We start from the raw sequence: 14,250 nt of genomic DNA on the forward strand, positions 1-14,250 counted from the left end.
CGTGGAAGATTTTAAACATGAGCTCTGCTGTGGCTTCCCACTTCTGCAGCTGGGTTCATCTTGCCCTTCTGAGCCACGTTGCCTGTGCAGACGAGTAGACGTGTGTGAGAAAGTGTGAAAATGAGCGAATAACATCCTATCCGTTGCTTTTCCTGGTCCTTATTTCCTGAGGGTCTCCTCCTTAATGGCCACTGCACAGCGAATCCTCAGGTTGGATTACCAGTCCCCTCATTTGTTCAGGGTTCCTAAACATGGCCTCCTGGCATCTTGGCTGTCCACCGAACTGCCTAGGAACCTGCACTGAAGACAGAGAAGCAACATCAGGGCACGGGCAGGCCGAATGTAATTCTTGTCCTTTGCTGACGTAGGCACCAGGCCTGAAGTCTCAAGAAGCAATAAATCAGCAGGAGGGGATTGTCCCTAACTTGTCAGGATCAAAGGTGGTGTCACTTAGGTCCCCCAGGTGGGATATATGGAGTGGGTGAGGTGGGGCGTGGGGCAGGCTTGCACAAGGGACTGATTGTCTGGAAGAGGAGAAGATTTAAATGCCCAAATACTCAACACTGGAGGTCTGGGGACTCCGTCTTCCAGGTGGGATGAGCGGAAGTCAGCCCTGTTCCGTAGGAATTTATTTCGCACAAGAGAGAAACTGCCTGCATCTCTCAGCCGTTCTGCTTGCCATCTCCTTCCAGCACTATGGAACGGGACAGAGTCGGAATTCCCACAGACGGGGATTCGCACGCGGTCACCTATCCGCCCGCCATCGTCGTTTACATCGTTGATCCTTTCACATACGAGAAGAAAGAGGAGAGCACCTCCTCAAATGTGTGGACTCTTGGGCTTCTCCGCTGCTTTCTAGAAATGATCCAAAATCTTCCTCCTAACATTAGAAACATCGTCGCTGTTCAGGTGAGCTGCTGGAATAGAATGCTGGTGCCAGCTGGACCTCCACCTTTGCATGGTAGACCTTTGGAGCGTTGGTGCCTTGCAGTGACCAGTTTCTTCCCAGTCCTCGGCTAGTTTGCCTTGAAGGTTGGATAGGGAATGGTGCCTCTTTCTAGACGTTGTGGGACCCAGTCAGCCAGCATGGGCATTGATAAGGGGTGATGGGAAGTCCAGTCCAGAAACTTTGGAAGGTTCCAGATTCCTCTGTATCTCAATATTTCCTGCACAGATTCTGTTTGGTAGTCAAAATCACGTAGATTAAATACTTGTATTATTTTGCACTGAGAGCCAGTCTGAGGGAGTGGTTAAGGCATCAGGCCAGGAACCGGGAGACGGTGGGTTCTAGTCCTGCCTTAGGCACGAGGCCAGCTGGGTGACCTTGGGCCAGTCACCCTCCCTCAGCCCTAGGAAGCAGGCAATGGGAAGCCGCTTCTGAAATCTTACCAAGAAAACTGCAGGGACAAGTCCAGGCAGTCGTCAGGGGTCAAAAATGACTAGAAGACGTGTGTGTGTGTGTGTGTGTGTGTGTGTGTACGTACGGACATTATACTGGTGCAAGGTCTTCTGTTTTGGATTGTTCTTCTGAGACATTCTTACTCTGCCAGGCACAGGGATGCCCCTTGATTTGCAGGCAGCTTCTCTTTCCCTCTTCCAAGACCTGGATAGGTGAGCAGGTCTGCTGCTAGAAGAGGTAGATGGCAGTGACCCTCCTGTTATTTGTGCTAGGGGCATATTGTGCCAGCTCCTTGCATTGGAATGGGGTATATTGGTCAGTGACTGCAGGGGCTGCACCAACTTTGACTGGAGTGCTCGAAAAGGGGGAAGTGTTTTGGTCCTGGCAGATGCCTGCTCTGCTGGGCTTTCCTCCCCAGTCTCCTTCAGCATTTCAGTTGCGCATTTCAGAATGTTTTACAGAGAAAAGCAACAGACAAAACGGTCTCAGTTACACAGAAGGTCAGTCGGCGCGACCTGCAAAAGCCTCTTTCCGCTGTTTTGTTATTTATTGTTTAATGGACTAAGCTTCATAAAATTACGGGAAAGATGTAGGGGGGGGTGTACAAGCCATCTACCTGTTGTTATAAAATGATCAGGTTTTATAATGTTTATTTCTTTGGGCAAGAAAAAAAAAAGTTGGTGACCAAAGGGCAGATCTTACCTTAAGTTTTAGTCTTGGGAATGGTCTTAACAGAGAAAAAGAAAGTTGATAGGACGCCTATATGCTTCACACTTTCACTCTTTTTAATAGCTCTGAAGCCATAGTAGTAGCACAGTAGCATTAAATAGATTAATAGATGCCCAGATTAATAGATGTGCGCTCGCTCTCTCTTGTGCTCAGCTTGTTCCCTGTCAATATCTGTTGCAACCTGTCAAGAATGAAGACAGACAGATCTACACCCAGCACTTGAAATCGCTGGCATTTTCAGCCTTTACACAGTGCCGAAGACCACTCCCAGCATCAACCAATGTGAAAACGTTAACGGGGTTTGGCCCAGGCTTAGCTGTGGAAATGGCACTCAAAAGTCCTGATGTGAGTACTGCAAATGGGAGAACAAGGTGAAATTCTAGTAGAGGTTTGAGAAATACTAGCTGAATAAAATTGAGTCCCAGTATGAGGACGGTTCCAGGGTGTGAATGTCCCTTGCTCTTACTGGGAAGGATCTGAAGGAGCTTCTGACTCTTGCGCTGTAATTTGTGGAAGGGAAGCAGCTGCAGGAGTTTTCCTGTACTTTCTTTCCCCATGTCTCTGCGGAGCTAAAGCGATGTTCTTCTTTACCTCAAAGCTTCCTATCTTTGCTACAAGATTAGAGCATTAGAATAATGGTCTGTTTATTCCTGGGCTCTTAGTTTTACTGTGATTAACTGCCAACTCAGCTGCTTTTTGTGCTTAGTTGAGAGGGGCTGCGGAATTGGGGATAGATACGAAGGATGGATGTATTTGTGAAAACAGAAGGTGGGTAAAGTTGGTGTGGGGAAGAGAGACAATTCTGTTTTTTAAAAACACAGTTACTGTAAAACAAGTGTAACGTTTCTGATATTCTGTTTTTTTTTTTTCCTGTGTGTGCGCTTTGCAGAGACCAGAGTGTATTAAACTCTACGCTCCACCTTTCATACTGGCTCCTGTCAAAGATAAACAGACTGAGCTGGGGGAAACATTTGGCGAGGCTGGGCAGAAATACAATGTGCTTTTTGTGGGCTATTGCCTGTCCCACGATCAAAGGTGGCTTCTGGCATCATGCACAGATCTGTACGGAGAACTTTTGGAAACATGCATCATCAATGTTGACGTACCGAACAGGTACCCCTATATCATCTCTTTTGGCATTGTATGTTTTAGACTGTAAGCCAGATGGGAGAGGATGGCCTTTTAAGATACCTTAGCAGCCAGTTTTAAGATCCTTAAAGTTGTTACGTTGCAAGTAAGGAAGAGACAGAGTCTCTTGGAATTCGTTTCCACAGATGATCTACTAAAGGCAGATGTGTTCTCTCTGTCCCCCTCCTGCTCATCTTTTTCCTTCTTTTAGGAAAAAAAAACCCTATAAATTTTTCTCTTCCAGAAATCATCTTCTCTCAGTTTTATGCTGTATTTGTATTACTATGGGAGTTTTTACACCCTTCCTTCCTATCTTCTTCTCTCATTTTTATGCTGTAATTGTATTACTATGGGAGTTTTTACACTCTTTCTTTCATTCATTCATTCATTCATTCATTCATAATCATGTTTATATAGCCGTCCATCTCACGAAAGTGACTCTGGGCAGCATACAGCAATCCAGTTAAAGCAGTAAATATATAAAACAATTGTTAATTAAAACCATTGTCTAATGATTACTTAAGAACAATAAAAACAGAGCTAAAAACAGAAAGGAAATAACAGAGGGAGGGATGTTAACATGGAGTAGTGGAGCCATCTCACTAGCTCAGCTGTCCCCAGGGACCCCAGGCCTGCTGGCACAACCAGGACTTGAGGGACCCCCGAAAGCTCAGGAGTCACGAGGCCAACCAGTGCAGGCACCACAGCAGAAAAGGCCCACCACCTAGGGCCTGCCCTAGGCCACGGAGCCTGCCACATGCCCTCTCTGCTGGATCTAGTAGGACAGGTAGATGTAATTGGGTGGAGGCGGTCCCTCAAATAACTCGGCCCCATGCCACGGAGGGCTTTCAAGGTCAACACCAGCACCTTGAATTGGACCCGGAAACAGACTCCTATTTGATAAGTGGTTGGTTTTAGCTGTTTTTTTGATAATCAAAAGCCAATTCGATTTTTTATTTACTAACCTTTCATTTTAAAAAGTAGGGTAGAGAGCAGGAATGCCGTCCTTTTTGCAAGGGAGGCTGCGCTGTCATTTTTTGCTCTTTCAGATAATTAAATGAGAGGAAGATGTTCAGAAATGGTTCAACCGTGAAACGATTTGCAAACTTTAGAAAAGATACAACTGTACTATTTGATGATGTAGCACGTCAGACTGTTCTCTGCAGGCATCTGAGCGGGGGCGTGGGCAACTATATTTACTGAAGAACTTTTGTTTCTAAATAGAGCTCGTAGGAAAAAAGGATCTGCCCGCAGACTTGGCCTCCAGAAACTCTGGGAGTGGTGCTTGGGTCTTGTGCAGATGAGTTCGGTGCCGTGGAGAGTCGTCATAGGACGCCTTGGAAGAATTGGCCATGGGGAACTGAAAGGTACTATGGAAACCTGTCTTGAAATGGTGGTATGTAAACTGTCTAAACCAGGGTTTCTCAACTAGGGTTCCGTGGCACCCTCGGGTTCCGCAAGCGGCCACCAGGGGTTCCCTGGAAGATCACGATTTATTTAAAAAAATATTTCAAATTCGGGCAACTTCATGTGAAAGGGGTAAGTCTCATTCTTTATGTTTAGTTTAAGAAGACAGTTAATGCATACAGTATAGACAGGCCTACTCATGAAACGAATATCCTAATTTGGTAACTTCTGGCCTATATTTGAGCCTGAACGTGCAGGGGTTCCCCAAGGCCAGAAAACTATTTCAAGGGTTCCTCCAGGGTCAAAAGGTTGAGAAAGGCTGGTCTAAACATACCCTTGAAATAGTTTTCTGGCCTTGGGGAACCCCTGCACGTTCAGGCTCAAATATAGGCCAGAAGTTACCAAATTAGGATATTTGTTTCATGAGCAGGCCTGTAGGTATGCATTAACCGTCTTCTTAAACTAAACATAAAGAATGAGACTTACCCCTTTCACGTGAAACATACCAAACTTTTATTTTTATGCTGCCCTTCAAACCCATTTTCAAGGGCACCTTACCACGCTGTATTTTGCAGAGGATGACTCCTGGCTCATGGACTGCTCTCTGGGGAATAAAGTAGCTCTCGAGGATTGGGGTTTGGATGGTTGCCCTAGTTGCCCTGGGTCTTGTTTTGTTAATTGGTTGGACCTATATATGCCAACTTTTTCAGCTAACGAGCATCCTTTTTGGTAAATCATTCTCACATGTTTTCCTTTGCTTGCCAGACTACAGGGCAGATAACATCCGGGCACTCTAACTGGTTGCAGTCAGAGTGGCGTGAAACCCTTTTACTCGTGCCTTTAAAACCCTCCACAATGACAGCTTCCACCTCTGCAGGCAAAATTGCTTTCATCGCTGTGAAAGTGACGTCCCAGGAAGTCACCCATGCTGTTTTCTTTCCAGACTGGAGCTGTTTGCTGAGTCGCCGAAACCTGCAGTCTCTTAGCAAAAGGCTCAAAGATATGTGCAGGATGTGTGGCATATCTGCGGCTGACTCCCCCAGCATCCTTAGTGCGTGCCTGGTGGCGATGGAACCTCAGGGATCTTTTGTCATCATGCCAGGTATTGCCGAAGTCCTTTTCGTCACCTGCAAACTCCCGCCTAGGGGAGTATTGACAGCCTTGATACCAAGGGTAATTCTCCTTTGTTCTTCTCTTTCTAAAGATTCTGTGTCAACCGGCTCGGTGTTTGGGCGCAGCACCACCCTAAATATGCAGACATCGCAGCTCAATACCCCACAGGACACGTCGTGCACGCATATACTTGTGTTCCCCACCTCTGCCTCTGTGCAGCTAGCACCGTCCACCTACACCACTGAAACTGGTTTGGAACTGGCCTTTAATACGAACAATGGTTTGTGTGTGTGTGTGCGCCTGTGCGTGTGCATGCGTGTATGTGTGGGTATGCTCAAGGACTTAATAGCAGAGTTAAATTAATAGAGGAGCTGTTGGTTAAGATACAGCTGTTTTATTGGATCAGTACGTGGAAGGCAACTGTGCCCATCGCCTCCCAACAGCATACAGACGCTTTCCTTGCTAATTCCCGTGGGTGAGGGTTTCCCTTCCTTCTGCTAACGTCACTAGCTTCAGGATTCCCACACATCACTCTTCACAAGCACAAGTAGTCTTCACTTGCCAACCGTAATTGGGACCGGCAGCTCCATCGCAGTCATTAAGTGAAATGTCACGTGACCACGCCAACTTACAACATCAGTTCTGGCTGCAGTCGTTAAGCAGATCACCACAGGTCATTAAGTGTGACATCACGTGACTCTGACTTGCGACTTCCTGCCGGCTTCCCCGTTGACTTTGCTTGTCGGAAGCTGGCTGTGGAGGTCGCAGATGGTGATCGCGTGACTGCGGGGATGCTGCGGTAGCCGCAACTTGGAGAACCGGTTGTTGAGTCTCCTTTTTCAGCACCGTCGTGACTTCAAATGGTCGCTGAGTGAGTGGTTGGCAAGTGAGGATTACCTGTACACGGCTCTACCTGTACTGGTTGCTTTGTAGAAACCCTTCACTGTAACAAAGCAAACTTCCCATTTGCAGAAACTACACCGATTACGTTCGATCTTATGCCAACCTCAGCTGAAAACTTTGCTTGAAACGTGATAGGCTATTCACAGAGGAATTAAGGAGAATATGCGCAGCCAGTTCTTTGCAGTTTGAAACAAATACAGTAAATTGAAAAAAGATAGATTTGCAAAGTGTCAGACATGGGTAGACTTAAATAGCTGGTTCATTGGCCGTGTTACCCAGTGAATATCCTGGTTACGTAACAGCTCAGACCCCGTCTTTGTAGTTCAGCCCCAAACACTCTCTGCTGCAGTATAGATCAGATAGGGTGGGCACACTCCAGGTCCCTTCCCTGAAATATTGCCATCTAGTGGGACCTTGGAAGCGGGCCTTTTCCATGGCTGTCCCTTCCTTATGGAGCACCCTCCCCCGGCCATCCAGCAGGCCCCCACCCTCTTAGCCTTCCAGAAGACCATTAAAACCTGGTTCTTCAGCCGGGCACCGGGGTAGAGCGGTGGAGCCTGCGGAGGATTGTGGGGGCACCCTGGGGGATCGATTAAGGTGCCAGGTTTTTAGTTTTTGATCCATGGTGTTTATAGTTTTATTGTTGTTGTGAGCTGCTGCCCAGAGTTGTTTCAAGATGGGCGGCCATGCATATCAGATCAGATCAGATCGCATTGCATCAATCAGCAAATTCACAATTACTTGGTCTTATAACGTATGTATGGGTGTATGTTTTCTTTTTCAAAGCATATGAGTCGCTACTCTTGATGAACAGTTCTTTTCTGTTTTGTGGATCTTTTCTTTCAAGATGGGGCAGATGGAATGGGCATCTTTGATTTGCTGGACACTGGAGATGACCTGGACCCCGACATCATAAACATCCTTCCTGCATCTCCAACAGGATCCCCTGTGCACTCGCCAGGTTCCCACTTCACCCATGGAGGCGATATGGGCAAGGTAACATTGCACGGGAAAACCATTTTTTTTAAAAAAAAAAAAAGCTGATTGAAATTGTGTCTCGGATATGGCGTTTACTCCAAAATGCATAAATGCTTCTGCGACCAATGCATACGGGTTCATGATGATGATGATGATGATAGTGCTTGGCAGGGTGATCAGATGACTCTGCAAAACTATCATGATTGCCCCAGTAGGTAGCAGAGCTAATCTTGAAAAGGCTAAGTAGGGTTCCATCTGGTAAGCACTTGGATGGGAGACCTCCAGGCCTGTAGGCTATTCTGGGGGTCAAAGAGCAGAATCTCGGAAGGAGACAAAGCTTCCATGCTGCTGTCAAGAAAACAGCAGGGACGCGTCAGCCTAGTCAGCAGGAATCAAGTGCCGCTTGAAACAAGCGTTACGTACAGCAAGATCACCCTTAGAATATACTACTCAGGTGTAGTTGTAGCGTGTTGAAGGGAGCATGTGGAGCAGGAGATGGTGGCAAAAGTAGCCACCAGAATTATCAAGAGGCTGAACTATCCTTCTTTACCAGGAAATATTATAGTAGCCTTCAGAAAAAGGGGAAATAAGGGGAAATGCGATACAGGTTCGTGGAACTATGCATGGTAAGGATATATTTATATAAACAGACACAGACGTAACCCACTAAGTACTTTGCAAAAAGGTGAACAGGAAAACTCCACATCAGCATCAGCAGAATAAAAAGCTGGCGGCCCAGTGCCGTAGGGTCAAACAAGAATACTGACGATTACTTGCCAGATGCCTGCTGAACCAAAACCATGGCTCTTTGGAAAGCAAGTTAGGAGGGTGCCTGGTGTGTCTCAGGGGGTAAAATCGTCCCTAAGAAGCTGGTCACTACAAATAAGGCATGTCCTCAACTTCACAGTCCCTTGATTTCTCACGGGTGGGCAGATTTGGCCTAGAGGGGACAGTCCCTAAGGCAGGGTTTCTCGGCCCTGGCAACCTTAAGGCACGTGGGCTTCAACACCCTTGCTGGCTGGGGAATTCTGGGAGTTGAAGTCCACGCACCTTAAAGTTGCCAGGGCTGAGAAACCCTGCCCGGAGGTGACCTGGAGCCAAGCCGTGAAGGACTTTCTAAGCCAACTCCAGTACTTCGAATTTGGCCGGTAAACAATCGATAGCTAGTGCAGCGTCGGGCGAGTGCGTGTGTCTTTCTCCCTCTCCCATCTGTAATCCGAGAACCGAACAGCGTATCCCAATGAAGCTGAATGGCGGGAGATGTAGGACATCTGAAATGCGCTCATGAAATGCGATCCCACCCAGTGCAGGGTTAGTTAAATTGACCAGCGCAAGGTACGGTCATGGCGAGCGACTTACATCCCTTTTAAGGTGAATTGAACGCATTCCTAGGTGATAAGGCTGTTGCCGGCTATCAACTCCGTGGCTAGGAGGGGTAGGGAAAGTGTGTGGGTGTGCGTGCTCCCCATGTCTTGCTTGTGAGTTTCCCAGGAGCAAGTGGCTGATCGCTAGTTAAAACAGGGTGCTGAATTGCTGAATTATAATCCTTTGTTTTGACTCAGGCCGGTCCTAAATGCCCGTTTTCTCTGTTGGTTGCATCAGGGTCAAGGTACAGACCGGCTGCTGTCCACCGAGTCCCACGATGAAGTCACCAACATCCTGCAGCAGCCACTGGCCCTTGGCTACTTCGTCTCAACTGCTAAAGCAGGCCCGTTGCCTGACTGGTTTTGGTCGGCATGCCCTCAAGCACAAAGTCAGTGTCCTCTGTTTCTTAAGGTAAGGCGCTCCCTTGCGTGCCACTTGGGGATGGGATGGGATGGGATGGGAGAGGTGTTTGTAGAAGATGATGTGAAAAACAGTGGAGTAAAAGCCAAAAGGCAGCGCGTCCTTTTCTTTTTATCACATTGTTTCTGAGGGACAGTTTTTGTGGGCTCAGTGATGGAAAGGAAGAGCGTAGTGATCATGGCAGGTAGGAAATGGGTGTCCTGTATATTAACAACACAGCTGTAAAATATGCTCGTGATATTTACAGTCCGCTGCTGCTTTTACAAAGCAGGAGGGACCTTCTGTCCCTCTGCCCAAGGAGGTACCAGCCACAAGACTTGGGAGATGGCAATAACCAAGGACTCCCGGCATAGAACTGCTGCCTTCCAGAAACATCTCCCGCTCACTGAAGCTTAAGCAGAGGAGAAGGTGGGGAGCCTTTCCCCCTTTACAGCCAGCTTCTGGAAACAAGGGTTAGGCCATTGCCAGGACATTCTGGAGCCCTTGCTTGGTCCCTGGTAATCCTCCCCTCAGTCCAAGCCGGGTGGCTCAATCAAAGCTGTTTTTTGCACTTTGAGAGAAGGAACGGATGCCCCTGGCTGAGGAGGGCTGCCTTCCGGGAAAGAGGATAATCCCTGGAAGCAGGAGAGCTCTCCTGTGCCACACACTGGGTCGGGAGATTTGAGGAAATCTTGAGCCGTTGATTCTTTTTGAGAAAAACGGGAGTGCAGCATTTCTCACTTCAGTGACTCGTACATGTCCGGAAGGCCCTGAGTGTGGGACAGCTGTGTACTGCCTTAAGTAATGGTAATCTTCTGTTCTGTCCTTCCTTAACCATTGAGGCCTGGGAGGTCTGACCCCAAACAGCCCTTTCCAAGAACGTAGGAGTACCAGCATAATCATGGTTTTATTGTCTTATGCAAGAGCTTTGGTAGATTTTAAATCTGGAAGAAAGGAAGGAAATACTGGGTAGGGGGGCTTAAGCTGGACATTATGAAAGTGATAGTCCAACTCTTCTGGTGGCCACCAAGTTGAAAGGAGGCCCAGTTGAATGAACGGACTCTGTGATTCAAGGGGTTTTCTGTGTGGCCTTTCTAGGTGGCACAGGCAGCGGTTTCTGTCTTCGTGTCCCAACACTGTAGTAGCTGCCAGCAATGAGTAAGGTGGCATTATTAGGCAGGACTTGGCTGCACATTTTTATGGGGCTTCCATTTAAACACCTCCAGGCAATTTAATTCTAAGGCCTAAGCTATGATTCATAATATTGCCTCTTCTGAGATTTTGCTCCACAGCTAGAACATCCATTTCAGAGAGATGGATCATACTGAATGCTGATTCTAGGCTTTGGGTTTTTCTTAAAGGCTTCTTTGCACCTCCACGTGCCTTCAGTGCAATCGGACGAGCTACTTCACAGTAAACACTCCCACCCTCTCGACTCAAATCAAACTTCCGATGTCCTCAGGTACGCTTGTTCGCTGTGGGGTGGGGGGTGCTTGCCAGAGAAATATAGTCGTCATTTTCATTATTTTAAGATCCACTACTGGGCATATCTCTATTTTAACCTGTCAGTAGCTTTCTTTTGTTTATTTTGCTTTTATTCCACAATTTAAGCTATGCACATTTGTTTTAACACATTTATATCCTGTCTTGTTGAGAATACTATTGACTTAGTCACCCACTCAGAACCTGATGGACTGAGGTACTATGCGTAATTATTTAGAAGGTTTAGAACAGTGTTTCTCAACTGTGGCCACTTTAAGATGGGTGGACTTCAACTCCCAGAATTCCCCAGCAGGCAGGCAGGCTGGAGAATTCTGGGAGTTGAAGTCCACCCATCTTAAAGTTGCTAAGGTTGAGAAACACTGTGTTAGAGTCTGCTTTTTGACTGGAACTCTCTTAAGGTGGCTTACAACAGATGGTAACGATATACTTCTGCAGTTTGGCAGCCTAACTTCCCTGGTTGCTGGGTGACCCACAATAGGCTTCTTTTCAACTCTGCAGCCTGAGTATTCTTCCTGATGGGGGAAGCAAGGGAAGAGCCAAGTGCCTCAGAGCTGATTGTCCTTTGGCCAATGGATAGGGCCTTTTCCATGCTCTTTTTCTGGCAATACCACTTGCCATTCCACAGTTAATTTTACCAGTATTGTCTGGGCTGAGTGAGGCTCGCTCTCTCCTGGCTGATGTTCAGATTTTTTTAAGCGTACAACTACAATTTGCTTCTGGATGTTGGAAGCTGAGTAATTGGATTTTACCTGTTGAACTTTTCTGAAAATGAAAAGACCTCCCTAAACGATAACCCGGGCAATTTGTTGATTTGTTTCTGCCTCAGGTTTGTGCTGGAACAGTACAATGCACTCTCGTGGCTAACCTGTGACCCTGCGACCCAGGACCGGCGGTCGTGTCTCCCAATTCACTTTGTGGTGCTGAATCAGTTGTATAACTTTATCATGAATATGCTGTGATCTTTATCCAAACTGCGCGAGATGAAGAAAAACATGACAGAAAGGGAAAACAGGATTCCACTGCAGGACTCAGTTAATTCTTCTCTGTAACGTCTTTTTGTGATGGGGGGGTGGAGGGTGGGGGGCTGTTAATCATTCTTCATCGGTTCCAAGGAAGAAAGCATTCTGACTTTTGGTGGGGAGGTGCATAACCTGGTTGTTTGGCCCCCTCCCCACTTTTTTGTTGATGTGTTACCTAGATCTGGCTGATTGAAGTGGTGGACTGGTCAGTCGACATGTATTATAATGCATCTTTTTGGTAGCCAAGTATCCATTCTCCCCCCACCCATCAACCCGTCACAGTATTTGTGAAGAGTTTATGAGCCATAGGCCCCTGCCATGTTAATGAATATTTTAAAAAGAATGAGCATGGAGACCATAAAAAGATGAATGAGGGAGGAAAAACAAAATTTGTGGATCGCTTTCGGAACATTGCAATGTTCTTGTATTGGATTATAGTATCTAGTATTCAAAAAAAAAAAATGCCTGCATCTCTTATTTATTGTAAGTTTTTAAATGTATAAATTGTCTTATATTTCTTAACCTCTTTTATAAAAAAAAAATTTCCTAGAAGGTTTATACCGCCTTCTTGCTTTAAAGCAATTGGTCTAAAATTATATCTGTAATCGTCTTAATTGAAAGTTGCGGTAGGTTGCTTTTAGAGTATTATTTTTTTGTAAGCGGGTGGGGGGGGGTCAGGGACCGCAAAAATTTGTATTTGGTCTTGATGTACAGTTTAATGGGGAATATAGGAAGTGGGGAGGGATAGAAATGTCCATACCATTGTGTGTGGGAGATTTACAGCTAAGCTGTAGTTGCAGATTATATGTGTACAGTAATGAAGTTCACTGTGTTTATATAAAATTGAAGAAAAAAAAGGTACCAGGTCTTACAGCAATTTTATATCACCCATTTGCAGAGTTAACATAATGGCAATATATTAAAAAGTGATATTGTTAGGTGGTTTAACTTGTAGTGAGAATTTAAAGAAGAAAATAATAATAAATTGTTTTATTTTATTTTATTTTATTTTATTGGTATTTTTGTTGAGGGCCGAGACTAACTTTTGCAGGCCCCTTCCTGTTTCTCAAGGAAGGAGGATCTGCTTTACTACAAGGACCTCTGCTGTTTTTCCCTGTGTGCGTTTTAGCCAAGGCGGAATCTGTGTCATCTGATGAAATCGCAACACTTTTTTCTAAAAAAAGAAAAAAAAAAGAAATCCTTCCCCTCAATAAACTGTGTCACTTTCATTTTCAAGTATTTGTGTTCGTCACTGATCAAGCTTCTCAGCATGGGAATTGTGGGGAAATCGCCTTTCTCTTTCAGGTTGAGTTATGTCGCTCTAACCGTTGTACACAGGCTGAAACAATGGCAGCTGAAGGAAAAACTGGTTGGTTTTGATTTCTGACAACTGCGGTTTGTTACTGATTTAAATAGATTTTCACTAGATTCTTACTTTCAGAATTGATTTCACTAATGCGAGTTCAGTCTTTTTGGAGGGGGAGGGAAGACCCTACTTCTCTCCATGCCTTGATTTAATCTCTGCTGTTTGCACGTTGTAGTGGAAACTCTGGGTTTACCTGTACAGGCCCTTTCCTCTTTTAACTAAGCATTGGTGCCCCGGTGTGATGAAACCATAAGAAAAGGATGTGAAAAACCATGACTTCCTCTGCTGCTTCCATCCCTTTCTTTCAGCAGACCCTTCACTTCCTGTCTTCCCCTTCTATGACGTGCCCAATCTGTGATGCTTCCTTACGTTCCCGCAGCCATACTTTTCTCTCCGGTTTTCCATAGCTGTGTGCAGCTCCTTTCAAGTTTGCTCTGTGGCAGTTCCTGTCTAAGTGCCCACTGCAACACACAGTTCGATGGGCTCGGCTTAGGTCCAAATGTTGATGCTGAACTTCGTGTGATATGTAAAATCACGGAAGTGGTGTCAGTCATCCTTGTGGGTAAGTAGGGACTTGGGAAAAGGGGGTTCTCGCTGCCGTCCTGTTGGAGAGATCCCAAAAGGTTATTCTTAACCTTTTGGGGAGCAATATCTAGTCTTATTGAATAGAAACCCTTTGAATGGTGAAATATATGAACGCCAAATGAAATTCCTTAGAGCAGTGTTTCTCAACCTTGGCCACTGGAAGACGGGTGGACTTCAACTCCCAGAATTCCCCAGCCAGCCATGCTGGCTGGGGAATTCTGGGAGTTGAAGTCCACCCGTCTTCCAGTGGCCAAGGTTGAGAAACACTGCCTTAGAGCCCCCATCTATGTGAGGCTCCTCTGCAAGTCTCAGCAAAGCACTAGACATGATAATAGCAGTCTGGCTAGCTTGGTTTT

The 14,250-nt window shown here is 46.1% G+C and overlaps 1 protein-coding gene across 2 annotated transcripts in view; it reads left to right on the forward strand.

Annotated features, from left to right (window-relative positions):
• Nucleotides 1-13,179, forward strand: part of MED13 (mediator complex subunit 13) — a 114,799-nt gene extending 101,620 nt beyond the window's left edge. Inside the window, exons 21-30 of one of the 2 annotated variants that reach the window (XM_063296326.1) lie at nt 693-909; nt 2,282-2,473; nt 3,018-3,241; nt 4,481-4,623; nt 5,607-5,765; nt 5,868-6,056; nt 7,527-7,675; nt 9,260-9,433; nt 10,783-10,883; nt 11,751-13,179. In XM_063296326.1, the coding sequence (XP_063152396.1) occupies nt 693-909; nt 2,282-2,473; nt 3,018-3,241; nt 4,481-4,623; nt 5,607-5,765; nt 5,868-6,056; nt 7,527-7,675; nt 9,260-9,433; nt 10,783-10,883; nt 11,751-11,883 (1,681 nt within the window). In that variant the 3' untranslated portion in view covers nt 11,884-13,179. The remainder of the gene's footprint in view (nt 1-692; nt 910-2,281; nt 2,474-3,017; nt 3,242-4,480; nt 4,624-5,606; nt 5,766-5,867; nt 6,057-7,526; nt 7,676-9,259; nt 9,434-10,782; nt 10,884-11,750) is intronic. The other variant, XM_063296318.1, reaches the window with a different exon arrangement.
• The last annotated feature ends 1,071 nt before the right edge of the window (nt 13,180-14,250 follow it).

The sequence above is a fragment of the Candoia aspera genome, chromosome 1, assembly GCF_035149785.1.
Source record: "Candoia aspera isolate rCanAsp1 chromosome 1, rCanAsp1.hap2, whole genome shotgun sequence".
NCBI lineage: Eukaryota > Metazoa > Chordata > Lepidosauria > Squamata > Boidae > Candoia > Candoia aspera.